At 44.0% G+C, this 26,153-nt stretch overlaps 1 protein-coding gene and 1 pseudogene across 1 annotated transcript; both read left to right on the top strand.

Annotated features, from left to right (window-relative positions):
- Positions 1-8,426: 8,426 nt before the first annotated feature.
- Positions 8,427-9,045, top strand: LOC144509393 (NHP2-like protein 1 pseudogene; annotated as a pseudogene).
- A 112-nt stretch (positions 9,046-9,157) lies between these two features.
- Positions 9,158-15,101, top strand: xkr8.3 (XK related 8, tandem duplicate 3). The gene is made up of 3 exons (XM_078238186.1): positions 9,158-9,784; positions 13,366-13,556; positions 14,187-15,101. The coding sequence occupies exons 1-3, from the start codon at positions 9,456-9,458 to the stop codon at positions 14,906-14,908; spliced, it is 1,242 nt and encodes a 413-aa protein (XP_078094312.1). The 5' UTR covers positions 9,158-9,455; the 3' UTR covers positions 14,909-15,101.
- Positions 15,102-26,153: the final 11,052 nt, after the last annotated feature.

Below are 26,153 nucleotides of genomic sequence, written 5' to 3'. Positions count from 1 at the left end.
AATTCTCACAGTTCTTAGGAAATCCGGAGATGTATCTGTTTTGCATTAATATTAAAAACATTTTATTTACAGATTAATGGAAATTAAATCTGTAATGACAGCATTCATGTGGTACGTGCACATCTAGGACCCAACTTCTGTACAAAATTCTTAGAGGGAGGTAACTTGAGGGGAACACTTTAAGTGATTAGAGGAGTTTGAAAGAGAGATTAAATGCTGCCTCATATCCATCACAACTGACCTATAGTGCCAAAAGAAAAATGAAAGAGCCATAGAAAGATGCACTGTGTCAAAATGTAATAGACGAGCACAATTAATAGGCAACAGCATGATCAGTGCCACCAAGGCAACTGATCAACATCCATGATACACAGCTAAGCAAGATGGGAGCAATTTTGATTTATAATGGAAATGAAACAAGAAATGAAATCAAACGTGCTTCAAAATGTAGGCTTTTAAAATTTCTTCTAAGGATATGGAAGATTCCAGCAAGGTGTCATTTCTTGCTGAGGTACCTTGAGAAAGTGGTTATAGACTTTCCCTTGAACTACCCCTTGTGGTGAAGGTGCCCCTACTATGGTGGTGGATGAGTAATTCTAGAATATTCATCCAGCAATTTTGAAGGATCGACAATTGACAATATATATCCATTAGAATGGTATGTGACTTGAGGTGAATGTATTCCCATGACATTGCTGCTCTTGTCTTTCTTAAGGTTTCGGGGGAAGGAATAGCTGTTGAAATAATCCTGGTGGATTTCTGTGTCTTCTATGTTATATATACAGTATTGGTACCATAATGCAATGTAGATTGAAGAGTGGATACTGAGTTCAGTGGCACTGTTAAGCTAACTGCAGTGTCTTTGGATGTATCTGTTACCCTGGATGGCAGAGTCTTTTAAGGGGTCAGGCCTGTGAAATATTCTATACAGACATTTTGACCAGTTTATCACTCAAAACATGTTTATCCAGGTGCTCTTACTTTATGAGACAGACACATGTCTGAGGTTTGAACTTAGCCTTATTAAAAATACTTACAGATTAAAGAAACAATTCTTGCGCAATAAATTAACTTTTCCCCAAACCAGGCTGACTACCTGAAAAACATAAACTATCCATTCTGGTGCAGTTGACTGGGTTCAATTCACTGAGCTCACATCAACAGATGAACTCAGGGTTTTCTTGGTTCAAAGGTGGATCTCACATGCCCTCTACCACCATCAGAGGTCGTAGTAGGCTGGCCGAGTCTTCGCTGATGTTTGCCTTAAAATGGCAGTTTTTAATCCCCCTCTCTGAGCCCTTCTGGAATGTTCTCTGGGTTCCAGCCAATGGGGTCACAGGGCGGGGGTCACAACACCTAATGAGGTGAGGCCAGGTCATTCTAGGTGTACATATCCCTTCCAAGATTTGGTTAATAGCAGGGAGTCTGACTAAAACTAGGGAACAGACAATCATAATGTCTTTTCCTATTCTTCTGGCTAAGTACCTCTTGATAGGCTTCAGGTCAGAATGACTCTTCCATTGTTCAGGTCGAGCATCTCTATTCAATATGTAAGAGGTCTGAATTCTCTTTTCAAGATATGGCTACTTCGTGATGGGTTTCAGGTCATAATGACTCCCCTATTGTAAGGTCAAGCACCTCTGTTCAAAATGCAAAACAGTTCTAGGCTGGTCCCTGTTGACTTTTGACCTTGTCCACATTCCATCAGGTCTTGCTTGTAGAAGCAGTCTAGCTGTATATTAATTTAAAGTGTCCAATTTTATGTTGGGCCTAGCTGCTCAGGCTGTTGACCACTTGGCTACAGGTGGGGAGGCAAAGTACCCAGCCTCTGTCCTGCTCTTGTAAAGATCTGGTCCAGTTAAGCTGGACCCACCCAAAATGTTGATGATGGAGAAATCAGAGAGATGATGACACTGACAGTGAGGGGCAGTTGGCTGGATATGTTCATTGCCTGACTGTTAAACCAAACCTGAAAGCTGTAGGCTGACCTGGGCTGCTTCCTTACTAAAGTTATAAATAGAACTGAACACTATTTATCCAGTAGATAAATAAATAAATCTAAGTAGATAAATCCCCGAGATCTGACGAAGTGTATCCCAGGACATTGTGGGAAGCTAGGGAGGAAATTGCGGGTCACCTGGCAGAGATATTTGAATCATCGACAGCCACATAGAAGAATAGAATCATCGAATCCTACAGTGCAGAAAGAGGCCATTCGGCCCATCGAGTCTGCACCAACCACAATCCCACCCAGGCCCTATCCCCATATCCCTACATATTTACCCACTAATCCCTCTAACCTATGCATCCCGGGACACTAAGGGGCAATTTAGAATGGCCAATCAACCTAACCCGCACATCTTTGGACTGTGGGAGGAAACCGGAGCGCCCGGAGGAAACCCACGCAGACACAGGGAGAATGTGCAAACTCCACACAGACAGTGACCCGAGCCTGGATTTGAACCCAGGTCCCTGGAGCTGTGAAGCAGCAGTGCTAACCACTGTGCTACTGTGCCGCCCCAGGGTGGGATGAGATTGGAGGGTGGCAAATGTTGTTCCTTTGTTTAAGAAGGGCTGCAGGTAAAAGTCTGGGAACTATAGGCCGGTGAGCCTCACATCTGTAGTGGATAAGTTGTTAGAAGATATTCTGAGAGACAGGATCTACTGGCATTTAGGGAGGCAAGGACTGATTAGGAACAGTCAGCATGGTTTTGTGAGTGGAAAATAATGTTTCGCAAATTTGATTGAGTTTTTTGAAGCGGGTAAACAAGAAGGTAGATGAGGGCAGTTGTTGTTTCTTAAAGTTTTCCCAATCTTCCGATTCTCCACTATTTTTTGCCACTCTGTACGCATCGGTCTTTAGTTTAATACTCTCCTTAATTTCCTTCGTTATCCACGGCTGGTTATCCCTTTTCTTACAGTCCTTCTTTATCACCGGAATATATTGTTGCTGAGTACTGAAAAGGATCTCCTTAAAAATCCTCCACTGTTCCTCAGCTGTCCTACCTACCAGTCTGCTCTCCCAGTCCACCTTAGCCAATTCAGCCCTCATCCTATCGTACTTCCCTCTGTTCAAACAGAGGACACTGGTATGGGACCCTACTTTCTCCTCTTCCATTTGTATCAGAAATTCGAACATATTGTGATCACTTGACCCAAGAGGGTCCTTCACAAGAACATCCTTAATTCTACCTACCTCGTTACACATTACTAGATCTAAGATAACTCGTTCCCTCGTTGGTTCTGTAACATACTGTTCAAGGTAACTATCCCGACAGCATTCTAAGAACTCTTCCTCCATCCCACCCCTTCCAACTTGAGTCAGCCAATCAATATGCAGGTTGAAGTCCCCGATGATTATTGCCATTCTGTTTTTGAACACTTGCAGGGAAATTTTCTGTCAAATGGAAATCCTATTTTCCTTCAGCTAACATCAGTGAAAGGGGAATCAGTAAACATCAGTGTTAAAGAAAGCTGGAAAGTCTCTGGGTTGGACTTTCATCCCCAGGCAGGGCCAGGGTCGAAGGCTAAAACTCCCCGGCTCAATCCCGTTCTGGCCCGTTTGGTGGAGGAGGAATGGGGGGGGCCGGGAAGAGATGGGAATGCAGCAGGGATACAGGCAGCCTCCGAGTGGCAGACTGGGGGGTGACTCCTGACAGGCTTACAGGACCTTCACCCTACCTGAGTGCAGCGGCAGGCCATCAGGTAGATGCCATCAGCCATCCCCACATTGCTGTTCTGGCACAAGATCCATTTAAAATTTAAATAAGGTTGGAGAGAGGGCACCTCCATTTTGAAGCACCTTCTCTCTTAATGATCTTTCAAGCTGATTGGCCAAACAGCTTCAACAGTCTGCCTATTTCCCCCCCCCCCCCCCCCACTTTGGGTGTAGGTTTGGGACCCAGAAACTGTCCCAATCTCAGTTTCCCTCTGCCCCTTGTTTATGCTGAGTTAGGTAAACTCAGGCAGGGAAGGGTAGAGGCATCAACTACAATGAACATTAGTGCCTTGGCTTGAGAAGGGAAAAAACATCTCAAGCTCTGATCACCATCCAAGGAAGTCAGCTGAAAAGGTGCAGATGTTGGGAGAGGGCAGTCTGGGATGTTTTCAGCAGTGGAATAGCCGACAAAGGCTTGCCAACTTGGCTGACATGAAGAATGGCCATTTTGGTGATATATTGGAACTGTGCAGTATGACCAGGCTTCAGCATAGAAACATTGTTAGAGGGAGGGGAATTGTTGTGTTTCCCAGATAAGTAAGCACATGAAAATGAAGATAAGAGGTCCATCTGCAAAACAAAATCATCAACATCAGGGAAAAATGTGGGATTAGGTTTATAATGAAAAATGGTAGTCAAATCATTTATCAATGGGATGACATTACTCCTTTCAATAACACCAACGCAAGTACAAAATGTGAAAGGGACTTGCATTTCTATCGCGCCTTCATGACTTCTGAATGTCCTAAATTGTTTTACAGCCAACAAAACATTTTTGAAGTGTAGCCACTGTTAATGTGTAGGAACAGTAAGAAGTTTAACAACACCAGGTTAAAGTCCAACAGGTTTATTTGGTAGCAAAAGCCACACAAGCTTTCGGAGCTGCAAGCCCCTTCTTCAGGCGAGTGGGAATTCCGTTCACAAACAGAGCATATAAAGACACAAACTCAATTTACATGAATAATGGTTGGAATGCGAATACTTACAACTAATCAAGTCTTTAAGAAACAAAACAACGTGAGTGGAGAGAGCATCAAGACAGGCTAAAAAGATGTGTATTGTCTCCAGACAAGACAGCCAGTGAAACTCTGTGGGGGTTACAAATAGTGTGCCATGAACCCAATATCCCGGTTGAGGCCGTCCTCGTGTGTGCGGAACTTGGCTATCAGTTTCTGCTCAGCGACTCTGCGCCGTCTGAGCCAAGTTCCGCACACACGAGGACGGCCTCAACCGGGATATTGGGTTCATTGGGATATTTGTAACCCCCACAGAGTTTCACTGGCTGTCTTGTCTGGAGACAATACACATCTTTTTAGCCTGTCTTGGTGCTCTCTCCACTCACATTGTTTTGTTTCTTAAAGACTTGATTAGTTGTAAGTATTCGCATTCCAACCATTATTCATGTAAATTGAGTTTGTGTCTTTATATGCTCTGTTTGTGAACGGAATTCCCACTCGCCTGAAGAAGGGGCTTGCAGCTCCGAAAGCTTGTGTGGCTTTTGCTACCAAATAAACCTGTTGGACTTTAACCTGGTGTTGTTAAACTTCTTACTGTGTTTACTCCAGTCCAACGCCGGCATCTCCACATATTGTGTAGGAACACAGCATCCAACTTATGCAGAGCAAGCTCCCACAAACAGCAATAATAAGCAGATAATCTATTTTTATAAATATTGGCCAAGATGCCAAGGGAAAACTCTACCTTGTACTGGTGCCAACTTTTCTGGAAAAATATCCCCACTCTTTTGGAGCTACGCGTTGCTAACATTTTTATGACAAGAACAGTGAAATTAGATATAAAAACACAAAAATGCTGGGAATACTCAGCAGGGCTGGCAATGTACATGGCGAGAGAAATAGAGTTAATGTTTCAGGTCAGGGACCTCACTTCAGAACTGAAGGAAGATAGAAATGGAATAGGTTTTGTGCAAATGAAAATGGGGAGGGAGCAGGGAGAAAACAGGGAAGATCTGTGATAGGATGGACAACAAGAGAGATTTTATGTCAAAAGATTTCATGGTATGAAAGGCAAAGGGAGTATTAATGGTTATATAAAGAAACAAAGGATTTGTTTGTCCAGGCTGAGTATAAATTCCAGCATAATGAACAACTCTGTCCAAAAGCAAAACCATGAAAAACAAGATTAAGAATGGCACAACCAAAAAGAAACTGAATCAAATGGATGCCAATGCTAACTGTTGACTCTCTGGCCATGCCAAGCTGATGACCAGGTCCGGCGCTGCCACCCCTGCCCCCCCCTCCCCCCCCCCCCCCCCGGTTAGTCGTGGCCCTCTGCCGAGGCACAATGTGTTTCATTGTAAATCCATTTTTGATTTGACTTATTATTGTCACATGTATTAACATACAGTGTAAAGTATTGTTTCTTGCACGCTATACAGACAAAGCATACCATTCATAGAAAAGGAAACGAGAGAGTGCAGAATGTAGTGTTACAGTCATAGCTAGGGTGTAGAGAAATATCAACTTAATGCAAGGTAAGTCCATTCAGAAGTCTGACAGCAGCAGGGAAGAAGCTGTTCTTGAGTCGGTTGGTACTTGACCTCAGACTTTTGTATCTTTTTCCCGACGAAGAAGGTGGAAGAGAGAATGTCCAGGGTGCGTGGGGTCCTAAATTATGCTGGCTGCTTTTCTGAGGCAGCGGGAAGCGTAGACAGAGTCAATGGATGGGAGGCTGGTTTATTCATCGATGCTCAGGTTAATCCTAAACGGCTTGAGAATGTGATCCCTTGTTCCGGACCTCCCCAGCCACAGGAAACAACATCCTTGCATCCAGTCTGTCCAGCCCTGTCAGAATATAATATGCTTCAATGAGATCCCCTCATGTTCTTCTAAATTCCAGTGAATACAGACCCAGCCGACCCAATCTCTCCTCACACAACCATCCTACCATCCTGGGAATCAGTCTGGTGAACCTTTGCTGCACTCCCTCTGGCAAGTATATCCTTTCTCAAGTAAAGAGTAGATTCTCACCAACTGCTACAGTTGCACCATAGAAAGCATTCTTTCTGGTTGTATCACAGCTTGGGATGGCTCCTGCTCTGTCCAAGACAGCAAGAAACTGCAAAGGCTTGTGAATGAAGCCCAGTCCATCACGCAAATGGCCTCCCATCCATTGACTCTGTCTACACTTCCCGCTGCCTTGGAAAAGCAGCCAGTATAATTAAGAACCCTATGCGCTCCGGACATTCTCTCTTCCACCTTCTTCCATCGGGAAAAAGATACAAAAGTCTGAGGTCACCAATCGACTCAAGAACAACTTCTTCCCTGTTGCCATCAGACTTTTGAATGGACTTACCTTGCATTAAGTTGATCTTTCTCTACACCAAATACTTTTCGCTGTATACTAATACATGTGACAACAATAAATCAAATCAACAATGTGCAAATACACCAGATGTTGTCTCACCAAGGCCTGGAACTGCTGCAGCAAAACATCCTTGCCCCTCTTGCACTGAAGGCCAATATACCATTTGCCTTCCTGATCATTGTGGGACCTGCAAGCTTGCTTTCAGTGACATGTAAATAGCTACTTTGCTTTACATTTTCACCTCCCTTAGGTTCTGAAGAAAGATCCTTGACCTGACCCCTGTTTCTCTCTGCACGGAAGCTGCCAGGTCTACTGAGCATTTTTGTTTTCATTTTTTAAATACTTTTCCAATTCAATCAAATCAAGTCCAATTCAGAGTCTCAACAAGTTGAGACATTTCCAATCCAGGCTGGCAAGACAGGGCTCTCACCTCCTGTCTTGGGCCTGATCTACATGAGCCCAGCTGATTGGAGGAGGGGCAGGTTTCCTCCTCCAAGGCTGGATCTCATTTGCATCTTAGCCAAAAGGCCGAGATGCTGCTTTTAAAAATTGCTTCATATGAATATGAAGCTTAAATGTAACCTAATGACCTCAACCAAGCGCAGCATCCTATCCATACTACACTTGATCTTAGCCAATAAGAACAGATACTACACTTGATCTTAGCCAATAAGAACAGATTTTTTTTATTTTTTTATTTTTTTATACTTTTCCAATTCAATCAAATCAAGTCCAATTCAGAGTCTCAACAAGTTGAGACATTTCCGATCCAGGCTGACAAGACAGGGCGAGCGACCATTTACCCTGTCCTGGGCCTGATCTACATGAGCCAAGCTGATTGGAGGAGGGAAAGCAATTCCTCTTGCAAGACTTGAGCTCATTTGCATCTTAGCCAAAAGGCCGAGATGCCGCTTTTAAAAATTGCTTCATATGAAACATATGAAGCTTCAATGTAACCTCATGACCTCAACCAAGTGCAGCATCCGCATAACTACACTTGATCTTAGCCAAAAGGCCGAGAAGTCTTAGCCAATAAGAACAGATACTACACTTGATCTTAGCCAATTTTACTTTTTTTATACTTTTCCATTCAATCAAATCAAATTCAGAGTCTCCACAAGTTGAGACATTTCAGGTCCAGGCTGACAAGACAGGGCGAGCGACCAAACCACCCTGTCCTGGGCCTGATCTACATGAGCCAAGCTGATTGGAGAAGGGGGAGGTTCCTCCTCCAAGACTTGAGCTCATTTGCATCTTAGCCAAAAGGCCGAGATGCCGCTTTAAAAAATTGCTTCATATGAAACATATGAAGCTTCAGTGTAACCTAATGACTTCAACCAAGTGCAGCTGATCCATACTACATTTGACCTTAGCCGGTCCTCAGTGAAGCGGCGGCCGAGGGGACAGCGGGGAAATCCAGCGGCAAACCAGTTACCGGCTCGGGGATTATATCGGGAAGGAGATGACGGATCAAGACGTTAACCCAAAAGCCTATCCTCTTGCGGATGCCCAGCTAACAAAGACAATACTGGATCTTGTGCAGCAGGCGGGGAACTATAAGCAACTCCGAAAGGGAGCTAATGAAGCCACCAAGACCTTGAACAGAGGAATTGCTGAGTTCATAGTGATGGCTGCAGATGCTGAACCATTGGAAATTATCCTTCATTTACCTCTTCTCTGTGAAGACAAAAATGTGCCTTACGTTTTTGTAAGGTCTAAACAGGCACTGGGCCGTGCGTGTGGGGCGTGTCGACCAGTCATTGCATCCTCCGTTACCATAAAGGAAGGCTCTCAGCTGAAGCCACAGATTCAGTCTGTTCAACAAGCAGTTGAGCGTTTACTGGTTTGAATTGTGACAGTTGGTGGAATATTCAATGGCTGAACAGGAAATGGCTTCCATCCATCAGTCATGTACCTTCTTTTTTTCTAAACTGTTTTTGAACATGGTCATTGTTCAGAGGGCGCATTTGTAATGTACTTTAATTTCTTGAATAAAAAGTTCTCCTGAAAAAAAAGGCCGAGAAACTGATAAGAACAGATACTACACTTGATCTTAGCCAATTGTATTTCGGATGTCCAGCTCTTGCGGGCATTTGTCTCAGATACACATTTGGCACTGTGTCAATCTGAGCAGAGTGAGGGAGGCAGCACTAGAGGGTGCTAAGCCAGTCATGCTAGTTTTGTCCGCTCTTGCCTGACTCCATTCACTCCCTAAGTTACATTTTGAAACAAAGATTGCCTTCTAATTACAGCCCCTCCCGGGGAAGTTTCGCAGTTGAATGCGGCTGGTGGTGAGTTTGCAGTGAGGGACGGAAGAGGCAAAAGTGGCAGCAACGACACAGACAGGAACTAAATCTTTCCCAAGTTTAACTCAGCGAGCAGCTCGAGTGCAAATGCCGGTGTTTGGAATATGGCTTCGGACGATGCGTTCCGCTTGTCTGTACTCGATCTGATCTTTATCTTCCTCGGGCTGCTCACTTTCCTCTTCGATGTGGGCACGGATGCCTGGGTGGTGGCCTCTTTCTTCCTGGCAGGAGATTATTTCTGGGCTGGCACCTCCTTATTCCTGCTGCTCTCCTGCTCGGTGGTGGTGCAGCTGTTCAGCTGGTGCTGGTTAGCCGGGGACCGGGAGAAGCTCCGGGACCGCTCCTACCCCGAGCTTTCTCCAGCCTTGAAGAGTGCGCTGGGAGCTGGTGCCCTGCGGCTCTTCCATGGGCTGCAGCTGGGATTCCTGCTGAGGTGAGTACGGCAGAGGGGGAAAGGCAGCGGGCCTGGGGGACACAGGCTCAGTGCTGCCTCCCAGAGAGGGGACAGAAAGAGAGGAAAGCGTCGTTGAAAAGGAAAACAAAGAGAAAAAGATGAAGAGGGAAAGGAAGAAGCCAGGGAGGGGCAGAAATGGAAAGAGTGAGTGAGACAAAGTAAAGCAGAATTTGAGAAGGGCTAGTGATAGGTTGGACCAAGAGGAGAGAATCAGGAACATCAGTATAAAGTTTTAAAGTTTATTTTTTAGTGTCACAAGTAGGCTTACATTAACACTGCAATGAAAAACACTGCCATACTCACCTCAGCAGAAAATCCCCCAGTCGTCACACTGGCGCCTGTTCGGGTACACTGAGGGAGAATTTAGCATAGCCAATGCACCCAACCAGCACGTCTTTCGGACTGTGGGAGGAAAGCCCCCGGAGGAAATCCACGCCGACACGTGCAGACTCCTCACAGACAGTGACCCCAGCCAGGAATTGAACCCGGGTCCCTGACGCTGTGAGGCAGCGGTGCTAACCACTGCGCCACCGTGCTGTTGACTCCAAGGGAGAAAAACTTGGCTGGTCTGCTGGGATGGTGATGCTCCCAGATGCAAAAGTCTGAGGTCACGTACCAACCGACTCAAGAACAGCTTCTTCCCTGCTGCTGTCAGACTTTTGAATGGACAAGTGTGAGATATTGCACTTTGGAAGGACAAACCAAAGTAGAACGTACAGGGTAAATGGTAGGACTCTGAAGAGTGCAGTTGAACAGAGGGATCTGGGAATACAGGTACAGAATTCCCTAAAAGTGACGTCACAGGTGGATAGGGTCGTAAAGAGTGCCTTTGGTACATTGGCCTTTATAAATCGGAGTATCGAGTATAAAAGTTGGAGTGTTATGGTAAGGTTATATAAGGCATTGGTGAGGCCGAATTTGGAGTATTGTGTACAGTTTTGGTCACCTAGTTACAGGAAGGATGTAAATAAGGTTGAAAGAGTGCAGAGAAGGTTCACAAGGATGTTGCCGGGACTTGAGAAGCTGAGTTACAGAGAGAGATTGAATAGGTTGGGACTTTATTCCCTGGAGCATAGAAGATTGAGGGGAGATTTGATAGAGGTGTATAAGATTTTGATGGGTATAGATAGAGTGAATGCAAGCAGGCTTTTTCCACTGAGGCTAGGGGAGAAGAAGACCAGAGGGCATGGGGTTAAGGGTGAAAGGAGAAAAGTTTAAAGGGAATATTAGGGGGGGCTTCTTCACGCAGAGAGTGGTGGGAGTGTGGAATGAGCTGCCGGATAAAGTGGTAAATGCGGGGTCACTTTTAACATTTAAGAAAAACTTGGACGGGTTCATGGATGGGAGGGGTGTGGAGGGATATGGTCCAAGTGCAGACAAGAAGGGCCAAAAGGCCTGTTTGAGCTGTAATTTTCTATGGTTCTATGGGAGGTGAGGGAAGAGATTGCAGAGCCTCTGGTGATGATCTTTGCTTCGTCGATGGAGACGGGAGAGGTGCCGGAGGATTGCAGGATTGCGGATGTGGTTCCTCTTTTCAAGAAGGGGAATAGGGATAGCCCAGGAAATTCCTGACCGGTGAGTCTAACCTCAGTGGTTGGTAAGCTGATGGAGAAGATCCTGAGGGACAAGATTTATGAGCATTTAGAGAGGTTTAGTATGCTCAAGAATACTCAGCATAGCTTTGTCAAAGGCAGATCGTGCCTTATAAGCCTGGTGGATTTCTTAGAAAGTGTGACTAAACACATTGACGAAGGGAAAGCGGTAGATGTGGTTTATATGGATTTTAGCAAGGTGTTCGATAAGGTCCCCCATGTAAGGCTTCTAGAAAAAGTGAGAGGGCATGGGATCCAAGGGGCTGCTGCCCTGTGGATCCAGAACTGGCTTGCCCAAAGGAGGCAGAGAGTGGGTATAGATGGGTCTTTTTCTAAATGGAGGTCGGTCACCAGTGGTGTGCCCCAGGGATCTGTTCTGGGACACTTGCTGTTTGTCATTTTCATAAATGACCTGGATGAGGAAGTGGAGGGATGGGTTGGTAAGTTTGCCGACGACACGAAGATTGATGGGGTTGTGGATAGTCTGGGGGGATGTCAGAAGTTGCAGAGGGACATAGATAGGATGCAAGACTGGGCGGAGAAGTGGCAGATGGACTTCAACCCAGATAAATGCGTAGTGGTCCATTTTGGCAGGTCAAATGGGATGAAGGAGTACAATATAAATGGAAAGACTCTTAATACTGTAGAGGATCAGAAGGACCTTGGGGTCCGGGTCCATAGGACTCTAAAATTGGCCCCGCAGGTGGAGGAGGTGGTTAAGAAGGCGTATGGTGTGCTGGCCTTTATCAATTGAGGGATTGAGTTTAGGAGTCCGGGGATAATGATGCAGCTATATAAGACCCTCGTCAGACCCCACTTGGAGTACTGTGCTCAATTCTGGTCGCCTCATTACAGGAAGGATGTGGAAAAGATTGAAAGGGTGCAGAGGAGATTTACAAGGATGTTGCCTGGATTGAGTGGCATGCCTTATGAGGATAGGCTGAGGGAGCTCGGTCTTTTCTCCTTGAAGAGATGTAGGATGAGAGGAAACCTAATAGAGGTATATAAGATGTTGAGAGGCATAGATTGGGTGGACTCTCAGAGGCTTTTTCCCAGGGTGGAAATGTCTGCTACGAGAGGACACAGGTTCAAGGTGCTGGGGCGTAGATACAGGGGAAATGTTCGGGGGAAGTTTTTCACACAGAGGGTGGTGGGCGAGTGGAATCGGCTGCCATCAGTGGTGGTGGAGGCAAACTCAATAGGGTCTTTTAAGAGCATACTGGATGAGTACATGGGACTTAATAGGATGGAGGGTTATAGGTAGGCCTAAAAGGTAGGGATATGTTCGGCACAACTTGTGGGGCTGAAGGGCCTGTTTTGTGCTGTAGTTTTTCTATGTTTCTATCAAAAGTTTGCAGCCGGAAGACAACATTAACTCAAAATTTAAAATTCTCATCCTTGTTTCCAACTCCCTCCACGCCCTCACCACTCCCTGTCCTTTTTATCTCTTCCAACCTCACAATGTGATATCTTTGAGATATCTGCCCTTTTCTAATTCTGGGCACTTTTGCATCCCAGATTTTAATGGCTGCACCTTTTGGGGCTGGGCCCTTTGTTGCCTAGGTCCTAAGCTCCGGCATTATTACCTTACACCTCTCTATCTTGCTTTTCTTCTTTAGAGACACTCCTTAAGCTTTTGAACATCTGACCTAATATCTTCCGCATCTGGTATGGACTCGTACTTTGATCTGCAATGCTGTTGTGAAGTGCCTGAGACACTATAAGTTACGGTTGTTGTTAACACAAAGCCTGATCAATACCTGGAACAGGTTTTTGGATAGAGGTGAACTTATAGGAATATTCTAAGAAATAGTTGGGTGCTACAATGAGGAACTGTAAACTATGAAATTGATGAATAGTGATGAGCTGAACTAACTTCCTCATGCATATCAGTCTTCAGGCCGATAAAACAGAAGGTGCAAGATGCACCAAATTTGTTACTTTATTAATTACTCTTTGTTCCATCAGGTATGTAACAGCACTAGAGTTGGGGTTCCGAGCATACAAAGAAAGGGACACTACGGACTTGCAGTATACCATTTACCTGGTCAGTGATATCAGCATGTTACGACTCTTTGAGATCATTTTCGAAAGTGCTCCTCAACTCACACTGATGCTGTACATCATTCTGCTGAAGAACCAGGCGGAACTTCACCAGTGTAAGTGATAACTATTGCATCCAGCTTCACCCAGCCACCTTCATTTGAAACAAAAACCATAAAAGGAAGGCAGCTATGCATCTGCAGAGTTTAAAGTAGTGGCATCCAAACCTAGAACAAGTTGATTACATTTAAAAATAGATTATACATGTTTCGAAAAAGCAGTTCAATGTAATTGCACCCATTAAAACGAGTTTGATCCAGTCAGTATCATCTGCATGATTATTTAGAAAGCCAGCAGAGTAAGCTGGAGGGAGGGGCGGCTGGAGGGAGGGGCGGCTGGAGGGAGGGGGGCTGGAGGGCAGTAATTTTATTGCAGTGTTAATGTAAACCTTAGTAGTGACTAATAAATAAACTTTAAAACTTTAAGTTTACTTGGAGATAGCGTCCTACATTGAAACCACACAATAGCAGATTCTTGTGTAGTATTGTATAGTGTAATTGTATAGTAATTGTCAAGTATTTCATAACTACTATTACTGTTAAAATGCTACTAATCCCTCAAAGGGAAATTAGAGTATTGCAGTTTTCCACCCATATAATATTCTCTGTGCTATTCAATAAAATGCTTAAACAGTCAAGAATGTGATCAGCCTTCTCATGCATTATCCTCTCTGTTCCACTTTTCAGATTTCTCCATTGTGGCTTCTTTCCTCTCCATTGCGTGGGCTCTCCTAGACTTTCAAAAGTCCCTGCGCCGATCTCTACCTGACAAAATGCATCTTAGATTCGTGTCTGCGGCATCTTATTTCATGTTTAACCTGCTGTTCATCTGTCCTAGGATTTTAAGCATAGCCCTATTTGCAATCATATTCAAATACTATATCCTCTTGCACTTTGCACTTATTTGTCTACCCATGTTTATTTGGGCATGGCAACAAGGTACAGACTTCATGAACAACAGGCCTGAAGAGATTTTCTATAGGGGTGCAGTGGCAGTCATCTTGTATTTCACCTGGCTTAATATTGCTGAGGGAAGAACAATCATCAGACAGACTATCTATCACTCATTCATGGCAGTGGATTGTGGGATTTTAGTCGGATTTTGGTGGCTCCATAGAGACCCAGTTTCAACCGCCTCCTACACGCTCCCACTCCTTATTGCTATATTGTCATCATATCTTCTTGGCGTGATTATAAAGTGCATTTATTACAAGTATTTTCATCCTACTGTCACAGCAGAATACTCGCTAACTGATGAAACAGACAGTCTACAAGAGGATGGGTTCCGATCGACTTGCGAGAGCAGACCTTTGATAAACGAGAGAATGAAAATCCTCACCAACTCATTTTGCTCTCCTAAACCTGAGGAAAATAAACACCAATCAGATACAGAGGAAACGAAAATCTAAAGATCCAGTATTCTGCTGAATGTCAATCTATGCAAAGGTTTATTTTCTCTGCCATGAAGCTTTTTCTGTATTTATATCTGGTCAAAAAGCACCAAGAGGGTATCGTTCAGTCGGAACTGAATCAAGACTAGTTTACTTCTTCAATTAATTTTGGTCCAGATTTTCCCTCCCCTGCCATTGTCAGGTGAACACAGTAAGAAGTTTAACAACACCAGGTTAAAGTCCAACAGGTTTATTTGGTAGCAAAAGCCACACAAGCTTTCGCAGCCTTAAGCCCCTTCTTCAGGTGAGTGGGAATTCTGTTCACAAACAGGGCTGTTTGTGAACAGAATTCCCACTCACCTGAAGAAGGGGCTTAAGGCTCCGAAAGCTTGTGTGGCTTTTGCTACCAAATACACCTGTTGGACTTTAACCTGGTGTTGTTAGACTTCTTACTGTGTTTACCCCAGTCCAATGCCGGCATCTCCACATCATGATTGTCAGGTGACACATTGAATGTCAACAAACTTGTTAACTTAAACTCAGCCTTGACGAGTGAAGATGCTAACCCTGAATTAATTAAGGGAAGCTGTTCTAATGACTACCCACTGTGATACTAACCCAGTAGACCGGGAAACATTACACAGAAATTGCAATCTGAAATTTGGGCCAAGCTGCATGAGCACTAATTGTAAACCCATATGCTTTTCCCAATTCACATATCTCTTTATTCTCCTTTCATTTAACTATTTATCTCACCCTTACATGTGGACATGATATGAATGCTAGTGCTGTTGGGAAGAATTTAAGCTAGTTTGGCAGGAGGAGGGGACCCAGACTGTTCGCAGAATAGGAACACAGTATGACATCAAAAAGCAATCAGGTCAGAAGGAATACAGCGCGAGTAAGTTTCAAGGGAGTAAGACAATACTGGAGGGCCTCTACTTTAATGCCAGGAGTATTGGGTAAAACAGATGAGTTAAGGGTGAGGATTGACACGTGTAATTATGATATAATAGCCATCACAGAGACGTGGTTGAGTGAAGGGCAGGATTGGCAGCTCAACGTCCTGGGATATAGAATCTTCAGATGAGAAGAGGTGGGGGTAAAAGAAGAGGAGGCATTGCATTATTAGTTAAGGAGGCAGTTACTGCAGTAAGGAGAGATGAAATCTTAGAGGGGGCATCAAACGAAGTTGTGGGTAAAGTTTGGGAATAAAAAAGGGACAGCTATGTTGCTAGGTGGTTATTATAGACCCACAGATAGCGGGAAATTGAAGAACAAATATGTGCGCAATTCACACAGGGGTGTAAAAATAATAGGAGGGTAATTATATTGCGTGATTTCAAGCTTCCCAACATTAATTGGGATAGCCGTCATGTTAAGGGCTTAGATGGAGTAGAGCTCATAAAATGTATATAGGAAAACTTCTTGGGTCAATAAGTAGAGGATCCAACAAGGGAAGGAGCTGTGCTGGACCTAATTCTGGGGAATGAAGCTGGATAGGTGATTGATGTGTTGGTGGGGGAGCATTTTGGTGATAACAACCACAACACGGTTCAATTCAAATTTGTTATGGACAAAGAAATTGACAAGTTGCAGAAAAAGGTTTTGGATTGGGGGAGAGTAGATTTTAACAAAATTAGGCAGGATCTGGCCAAGGTAGACTGGAACGAGTTACTTGTGGGGAAATCTACAGAAGAGAAGTGGGGGCTGTTCAAAGATGAAGTGGGGAGGGTACAGGCCCAACATGTTCCCTCCAGGGTAATAGGAAGGTTTAACAAACCCAGAGAACCATGGATGACCAGAGACATCCAGGATACAATGAGAAGGAAAAAGAGGCTTTTAACAAGTATAAGCGGTGTAAATCTGCAGAGGCATTAATGGAATGCAGAAGGTGCAGGATGGAGCTTAAGAAATCAATTAGGAGAGCAAAGAGGGGATATGAGAAAGCTCTGGCTGGTAAAAGTAGGGAAAATCATAAGATATTCTCTAAGTATACCAATGAGAAGAGGATAACCAGGGAAAGAGTAGGGCTCATTTGGGACCAAGGGGGAAATCTGTGGGCATTGGTCGGGTGTTAAATGAATATTTCACATCTGTCTTCACCCACGAGAATGAGGAGGTAATTATGGAACTCGGAGAGAGACTGTGAGGCTCTAGAGAAAATTATCATATGGAGTGACAAGGTATTGGTGGGCTTAAAAGTGGACAAATCTCCAGGTCCAGATGAATTGTGCCCTCGGCTGTTGTGGGAGGCAAGGGAGGAAATTGCAGGGGCTCTGACCCAAATTTTTAATTCCTCCCTGGCCACTGGAGAGGTGCCAGAGGACTGGAGAACAGCTAATGTGGTCCCACTATTTAAGAAAGGTTGTAGAGACAAGCCAGGGAACCACAGACCAGTGAGTCTCACGTCTGTGGTTGGGAAACTACTGGAGAAGATTCTGAAGGAGAGAATCTATCTTCATTTGAAGAGGCAAGGTTTGATCAGGGATAGTCAGCATGGTTTGGTCAGTGGGAGGTCATGCCTAACAAATTTGATTGACTTTTTTGAGCATGTAACGAAGTGTGTGGATGAGGGTGGTGCGGTTGATGTAGTTTACATTGATTTCAGCAAAGTCTTTGACAAAGTCCCACATGGGAGACTTATTAAGAAGGCTAATACACATGGGATACAGAGTGATCTGACAAATTGGATTCATAATTGGCTTAGCGGTAGGAGACAGAGGGTGGTGACAGATGGCTGCCTTAGTGACTGGAGTCATGATGTGGAGATGCCGGCGTTGGACTGGGGTGAACACAGTAAGAAGTCTCACAACACCAGGTTAAAGTCCAACAGGTTTATTTGGTAGCAAATACCGTAAGCTTTCGGAGCACTGCTCCTTAGTGACTGGAGACCAGTGGCGTGTCACAGGGATCTGTGCTGGGCTCCCTATTGTTCGTTGTTTATATAAATGACATAGATGACTATGTGGGGGGTAGGATCAGTAAGTTTGTCGATGGCACAAAGATTGGTCGGGTGGTTAACAGTGAGATTGAGTGTCTTGAGTTACAGGAAGATATAGACGAGATGGTCAAATGGGCGGATAAGTGGCAGATGGAATTTAACTCTGAAAAGTGTGAGGTGATGCACTTTGGAAGGAGTAATTTGACAAGGAAGTATACTGTGAAAGGTCTGACACTGGGAATATCCGAAGAACAAAGGGACCTTTGTGTGTTTGTTCATAGATCTCTGAAGGTGGAAAGGCAGGTAAACAGGGTGGTGAAAAAGGCATACGGCACACTCGCCTTTATCATTCAGGGTATAGATTACAAAAGGTTATGATGGAGTTTTATAGAACTTTGGTGAGGCCACAGCTGGAGCACTGTGTGCAGTTGTGGTCGCCACGTTATAGGAAGGGCGTGAATGCACTGGAGGAAGTGCAGAGGAGATTCACCAGGATGCTGCCTGGGATGGAACATTTAACTTATAAAGAGAGGCTGGATTGTTTTGGCTGGAGCAAAAAGACTGAGGGGTGACCTGATTGAGGTGTTCAAGATTATAAGGGGCATGGACAGGGTGGATAAGGAGCAGCTGTTCCCCTTTGTTGAAGGGTCAGTTACGAGGGGACACAAGTTAAAAGTGAGGGGTGGGAGGTTTAGGGGGGATTTGAGGAAAAGCTTTTTAACTCAGAGGGTGGTGACGGTCTGGATTGCGCTGCCTCGGAGGGTGGTGGAGGCGGGATGACTCACATCCTTTAAAAAGTACCTGGATGAGTACTTGGCACACCATAACATTCAAGGCTATGGGCCAAGTGCTGGCAAGTGGGATTAGGTGGGCAGGTCAGGGCATTTCATGTGTCGGTGCAGACTTGATGGGCCGAAGGGCCTCTTCTGCACTGTAGTATTCTGTGATCTCTGCTTTAATCACTAACTCTGGTTGTACTTTTCTTTAAAACATTTGCAAATCTTTGGAACACAAATTTCTTCCATTCTCTGCCCAAAGTCTCTTCACATTTAATCTTAAATGTGTCCCCTCATTCACATCATCCAACTTGCTGCATTCAAAATAGAATTACTATCTTTTTAAAAATCTGCCTCACTTCATAGAATCCCTGCAGTGCAGAAGGAGGCCATTCAGCCCATTGGGTCTGCACTGACTCTCTATCTTACCCAGCCCTCTTCCCCCACCCTTTATCTATAACCCCACACTTTTGCTCTATGCGACACATGTTGGGACACTAAGGGACAATTTAGCAGGGCCAATCCACCAAACTTGCACATCTTTGGACTGTGGGGGGAAACCGGGGCACCCAGAGGCAACGTACATAGTAGACACGCAGAGAACATGTAAACTCCACATAGACAGTTACCCAAGACCAGAATTGAACCCGGGTCCCTGACGCTGTGAGGTAGCACTGCTAACCACTGAGCCACCACGCTGCCCTTACTAACTGAATTTCAACAGCATATCAATATCATCTTGCAGATTCTATTTGTACTCTGAATTATTTATTATGCCTATTTTATTGGCAAATGGAGGCACTATTTTGTGTAGCTCAATATTAGTTTAGAGCGGTTGGGGAGGGTTTAAACTAATATGCCAGGGGGGTGGGAACCTATATAAGGAGTCAAAGGAGGGAGCACGTACAAAAACAAAAGTTAGAGAAAGGAATAAGGAAAGTGATAGGCAGAGAAATCAAGGACAAAGTTCAAACAGGGCTAAAGAGAAAAATATTGGGAGCAAGGCAAACAATGTTAAAAAGACAAGCTTAAAGGCTGTATGCCTTAATGCATGGAACCTTTGCAATAAAGTCAATGAACTAATCGCGCAGATAGATGTAAACAGGTACAATGTAATTGGGATTACGAATACATGGTTACAGGGTGACCAGGGATGGGAATTGAATGTCCCAGGGTATTCAATATTTATGAAGGACAGGCATAAAGGTGGTGGAGTGGCACTGCTGGTTAAAGAGAAAATTAACACAATAGTGACAAAGGATATTAGCTCTGACAACGCGGAGTCTGTATGGGTAGAGTTGAGAAATATAAAGGGGAAAAAAGCATTAGTGGGTGTCATATATAAACCCCCAAACTGCAGTGGTGATGTTGGGAATGGCATTAAACACGAAATTAGAGATGCATGTGATAAGGGAATATCGGTGATCGTGGGTGATTTTAATCTGCACATAGATTGGGCAAATCAAATTAGCCACAATGCCGTAGACGAGGAATTCCTGGAGTGTTTACGGGATGGTTTTCTTGACCAATCTGTGGAGGAACCAACTAGAGAGCAGGCCATCTTAGACTGGGTACTGTGTAATGAGAAGGGAATCATTGCCAATCGAGCTGTGCGAGACTCCTTGGGAATGAGCGACCATAACATGATAGAATTTTTTATCAAGATGGTGAGTGAAGTAGTTGATTCGGAGACTAAGGTGCTGAATCTTAATAAAGGAAACTATGAAGCGTGAGTTGGCCTTCGTAGATTGGGGAGAGTTACTTAAAGGGATGACAGTGGATAGGCAATGGCAAACATTCAAGGAATGCATGGGGAAACTGCAACAACTGTTTATTCCTGTCTGGCACAAAAGCAAAATGGGTAAGAGGGCCAGACCATGGCTTACAAAGGAAATTAGAGAGAATATCCAATCTAAGGACTGATTTTTACTGCCCGGGCTATTAAAAATTAACACAGTGCAGTCAGCTAAGAGTTCATTGAAAACAGAAAGGACTTCACAACGTCCTTATGTCATGGTGCTCCCAAGAGATATACATTATTTTCAGGTACCAATGCAGAACTGGTAATGTACAATCAGTTCCAAAATTAGGCAGCTAAAATGGATTGCATTAAGTAAGGATCATTGGGATGGGACAGAGTGAAAATCTGAGTGGGGAAGTACAAGGCACGATCCTAGTTCGTGTTGGCTCACTTGAGTGTAGCCAAGACACTATGAGCAGCGCAATAAGTGGCTACAGCACTGTGGGCTTGGAGAGGGGAAATTAATTGTGGGGAGGGGTTCGGGGCTCTGTCCACCAATTGCTACAGTCCCCTGCCAGGCGAGGGTGGACTGGGATTTGGGGGACCGGAGGGGGGGCGGGGGAACCAGGTGGAAATCAGTCTGGACTATGCTATGATGTTGTCCACAGTCAGCCAGCCTGCCAGTATTTGTGATCAAGACTCACATACGAACAGCAGCAATTTGAATGAGGTAGAACCACAGGAAGTAAATGTCTGCAGAATAGAAAATGGAGTGGGAAAAGATTATGAGCTCTCAGGGTGCATGTTGTTGTTATTGAGTATCTAATTTGGAGACTGTAACCAAAGTTTTACAATGACTGAACAAGTTAGTAGCCAGTTTACATGTGACAGATGAAATATTTTTAAAAAGTAAAGTTAAAGTTTATTTATTAGTCACAAGTAAGGTTTACATTAACACCGCAATGATGTTACTGTGAAATTCCCCTAGGCGCCACACTCTGGCGCCTGCTCGGGTCAATGCTCCTAACCAGCACGTCTTTCAGACTGTGGGAGGAAACCGGAGCACCCGGAGGAAACCCACGTAGACATGGGGAGAACATGCAGACTCCGCACAGACAGTGACCCAAGCCGGGAATCGAACCCGGGTCCCTGGCACTGTGAGACAGCAGTGCTAACCACTGACTGAATATCTTCACAGATTGTGAAAATACAGTGATATGTGAGGATGGGAATATTTCCTTTAATGCACGGTGTGGCAAATGACTCCCTCATTTCTAAAGAATGCATTTATGATTTTGCTATGTACAACAATGGAAAAAACCTCCCTCCCACCAAGGTCACTGCAGCCATTTACAGTGGTCACGCGCATTCAGTTACGTAACAAACAGTGTATATGATATTGAAAGCACAAATACTGGAATTGAAATGTTCGCGAGTGATGGTAGCTTAAATCATGGAGAACCTCACTGCGTTAATGTGGGGAAAAATAAGTATTAATATTAATTGGACCACAATGGTTCTGATTTAGTTAGTTAGAATTACTGATAATTTGAGATTCATCCGTGCAGGGTTTTCAGTCTGTGCAATCCGTGAATGGACTGACTATACCTGAAGCCTGTACCTTCAGCAGATTCTCATCCTGCACTTAATACCTCAATAGATCAACTGCTCTTACTTTTACACCTGTACTAATTTTTATAAATATATATTGTGTGTTATTTGTTTTTCTATTTTGCAACTGAATTTCTCAAGTTGTATTAATTTGTTAGATCCAGCAGAGGCCACAAAGCCACCTTTCTGTGTCAATATGACTATGGACAAGACATTATTCAGCAGAGCAACCAGATGGCACTGGCAACTGCTGTTTGAATCATGGCATTCGTTAAGTTTTAGAAGCGAATTTTAGGAGCTAGATCAATAGTTCCATATCTTCCTGGAGGTTGCAGAGCCATTTGATCTTAGCTGGATTTGAGTCACAACTGCCCTTGGTATTCTTGGGATGAGGCAGGAACAGAAAGCCATAATTCCTGCCATGGATTTATTTAGTGAGCCAGAATGTACCTGATATCACACAAGGAGAGTATTAAGTTTCGCTGGGATTGTATTTGCAATCGAATAAACTCATGCCATTTACTGACAACTCTCACCCATGAGGAGCAGTCATTTGGACAGAGTATTATCGTGGAATCCCTACAGTGCAGAAGGAAGCCATTCGGCCCATTGAGCCTGCACTGACAACAATCCCACCCAGGTCCTATCCCCATAACCCCACATATTTACCCTGCTGATCCCCCGACACTAAGGGGCAATTTTGCATGGCCAACCAACCTAACCCGCAAATCTTTGGAGCGTGGGAGGAAACCGGAGCACCCGGAGGACACCCATGCAGACACGGGGAGAACGTGCAAACTCCACTCAGACAGTGACCCAAGCCGGGAATCGAACCCGGGTCCCTGATGCTGTGAGGCAGCAGTGCTACCCATTGCACCTGGAGTTGTAACTTAGAACAGTGATCGATCACAATGAAAACAGTGCTTCAACGTATCAATGGGTACCAACCTACTCATCTGCTCGAAAAACTTACTGGCTTTATAAATAAATGTGACATTTTGTGACTTCTGAGGAATCAATCATTTAATTTGTACCTGACCTTTGGATTGTGGAGAGTGATTATATTTGCTGTTGAATGTTGATAGGAATTGGCACAAGATTAGGAGCAGAAATTGTAACGTGCTACTGGTCACCAAAATAATTGTTGTCATTCCGGAGTCGTTCCTTACAATAATAGCTTCATTTAGGACACACAGAAGCTGGGGGAACAAATGCTTCTGAAAAAAAAAATGGCCAAATGCATTTTCAGAATGCTGACCTTCTCTGCTGCAGGTAAGACATCACAGATGATTGACTGTCCCAGCAGACCTTCATATACCCAATGGCATATCTCAGTCATGGCCTCTTCCATTAGCCTCCACCTGCACGGCTCCTTCACCATCTCCAGGTTGTTGGCTCTGGTGAAATATCGCTGCCATGTGTTGCCGTATAGCACCCATGCTCTGTTTCCATCATGGTGATATACTATATATTAGAATGGAGACGACAGCAACTTGATCATTTGGCCCAACTGGTCTATACCAGGGTTCATGTACCACTTAAGCCTCGCCAACCCCACTTCATCTAACCTACCAACAGATCCTTCCATTCCTTTCCCTCTATTTGCTTATCTAGCTTTGGTGGATTAGCCATGGTAAATGTGTGGGGTTACTGTTCAAAATGCTGATAAAACATGCAAGTTGAAGATTCTGCAAGGGTCTGTGCATCCGATCACAGGCCCAAAGGTTCACGTCGACAGCAAATGCACGAGTGCACAAACAGCAAAAGTTGGAGAGAAAAGTCTCGAATTGGATAAGCAGTGATCACTGGCAGCAGTGTGTGTGCTGGGGCAGGGAGGCTTGGGAGGGAAAAAGGGAGAGAAAGCGCTGCAGTGCCTGTGGGAGAGAGTGAGAAGGCGCTCGTAGCGAGTGAAGAGATTTGCCACCAGGGGGTGCGTGCAAGTGCATGTGTAAGAGAGGGAAACATTTAAAAATATACCAATTTATTGCTTTGACATTGCTTTATTTTTGCTCAGCAAGTGGTTTCCTTTTTTCATACCCAACGTTCTTTGAAATTCATGTATCTTAGTGAAATCTACTCATTGGCTCGAGTGAGGGAAAAAATGCCCCCTCACGCAAAAAGGTTGGACAGCCCTGATATATAGGCACAAATCACTCATAAGGGATTGGGTAAACATATTGTGGGTTCTGAGAAGAGAAAGACATTGGCAGGAAGTTTGGATTAATCAGTAGCAGATGCTCAAAGGCAACAGTGAAACCATGCCTGGATCACATGACACACTCCTATTCCAGTGATGTCATGCTGCATTACTTGAAAGGTGTATTACAATAGAGACAAGCAGTCAAGAAGGAAAAGGCAGATGGGACAAAAGAAACAACCAGATAGAGGAAAGAGAGAACCTTGTGGAAGGGAAAATGGCAGTCAACCTCGGGCCAACATTATTAATTTGTATCAGCTGCAGAAGGGACTGCTGCTCATGGGTCAGCCTTTACAGCTACATGTTCAAATCATAGGTGACATACACCCTGGGTGCAGTGCATCGTTTCCCGATAGACAGACGGTTGCCGATATAAATGAGGAAGAAAGCTGCAGTTTCTTGCACGTCTACAGTTAGGGCTCCTTTCCACAGCAGAAAGTTTCAGGCTAATTCATTTAAAAGATGCATTGCAATTTCAACTCTTTTGAAATGAAAGATTTATCTCTATTTTAACCCTACAGGCCTTTGTTGCATTATACTCTGGAGTAAGGAATCAAACCATCATCTCAATTTATCATCACTGAAATGGGAAGTACAGAATGGCTAGAAGTGGAACAGGGACCAGGAAAACAATCATACAGAACAGTACATGCCAATCTCCACTGCCAAGATTAAAGAAATCTTTTTTTTCTTGCTTTTAACCCAAACAGATTAAGAACTTGATTTTCTAATTTGACTCTACAAATAAAACCATTTTGATTTATAATGTGGAATCTAAAAAGATTAGTTTGCACTATGCAAATAGATTTTAATGACAACATCATTGGTGACCACACCTTTAGTTACCTAGGCCCTCAGCTCAACCACATTGCTGTGGGTCTGGAGTCACATGTAGGCCAGACCAGGTAACGATGACAGATTTGTGACGTTAGTAAACCAGATGGGTTTTTATAACAGTCGGTTTCACGGTCATCACTAGACTTTTAATGCGAGATTTTTTTTATTGAATTCAAATTTCATCATCTGCCATGGTGGGATTCAAACCCGGGTCCCCAAAGGATTACCCTGGGTCACTGGATTCTAGTCCAGTGACAATACCACTGCACCACTGCCTCCTCTCAAGTGATTCTCCAACATTTTTTGGTTGAGGTATCCCTTTTCCGAATCCCCATTTAAATGATTTAATAATACTCCTGTGCAAGTGTTTATGTAAAGAGGTTTAATGCTTTTAAGAAAACAGATGTTGACTTTGAGATATCAGTGAAATGGGTGTGCGTGTTTCTCATCACAGTGTATATAACTGTTACTGGGGAACATCTTATACAGTTCTGCCTCTGCAAAGCAAGTAGCCAGGCCACTTTTGTTAACAATAGAAAGTGTTTGACATTTGTAAACACTCTTGATGTAAGCACAATGGACGTTAGGTAGGACTGCAGAAAGGAAGAACGCACAAACACCATCCAGTATTTACAAAACAGAGTGGTGCTAACCGATCAGACTCAAGTGAATTATGGCAGGAGGATTAAAGTCTTTTATTTATCAAAACACCATGATGCCAAGTGTTCGGAAATTGTGTTTTTTCTAAAAATAAATGTTTTTTTTCGTTAACAGAGGTAAAATGGTCTTCATAATTAGGCGAGGGATGGCTTGTTCTCAGCTGCAGTAATGATCACAAAGGCCAAGGAGTTATTTATAAAGGATCTAGTTTGGCCACAGCAGCATGCACTGAAAGCAAACCACTTCTTAGACAAGGTATTCAAATCAAATTTCATGGGAAAGGATTGCAGTCTAACTTGTCATTTAATATTTGTGGCATTGTACTGGGCCCAATTTATCCTCAACTTGTGTTGCAGTTAACTTGAAAGATAAAATGTACAGACTGCACATTGCGTCAGATAAACGGGCAATTCATTTTCAAAACTTCATTTAGTTTGGAATAAATAAAGTTTGCAAATACTTTAAACAAACAGCAGTAGGCACAGCCAACTGTGGTT

The sequence above is a fragment of the Mustelus asterias genome, chromosome 21 (genome assembly GCF_964213995.1).
Source record: "Mustelus asterias chromosome 21, sMusAst1.hap1.1, whole genome shotgun sequence".
Classification (NCBI taxonomy): Eukaryota; Metazoa; Chordata; class Chondrichthyes; order Carcharhiniformes; family Triakidae; genus Mustelus; species Mustelus asterias.
The sequence above is the reverse complement of the archived record's forward strand: the minus strand, read 5'-3'. Positions and strand labels throughout refer to the sequence as shown.

Bases quoted from the DNA above. Each gene is read 5' to 3' on its own strand.
- xkr8.3 (XM_078238186.1), top strand. From the start codon at position 9,456: ATGGCTTCGGACGATGCGTTCCGCTTGTCTGTACTCGATCTGATCTTT. The intron at 9,785-13,365 runs GTGAGTACGGCA...TTGTTCCATCAG, and splicing joins CAGCTGGGATTCCTGCTGAG to GTATGTAACAGCACTAGAGT. The intron at 13,557-14,186 runs GTAAGTGATAAC...TCCACTTTTCAG, and splicing joins CCAGGCGGAACTTCACCAGT to ATTTCTCCATTGTGGCTTCT.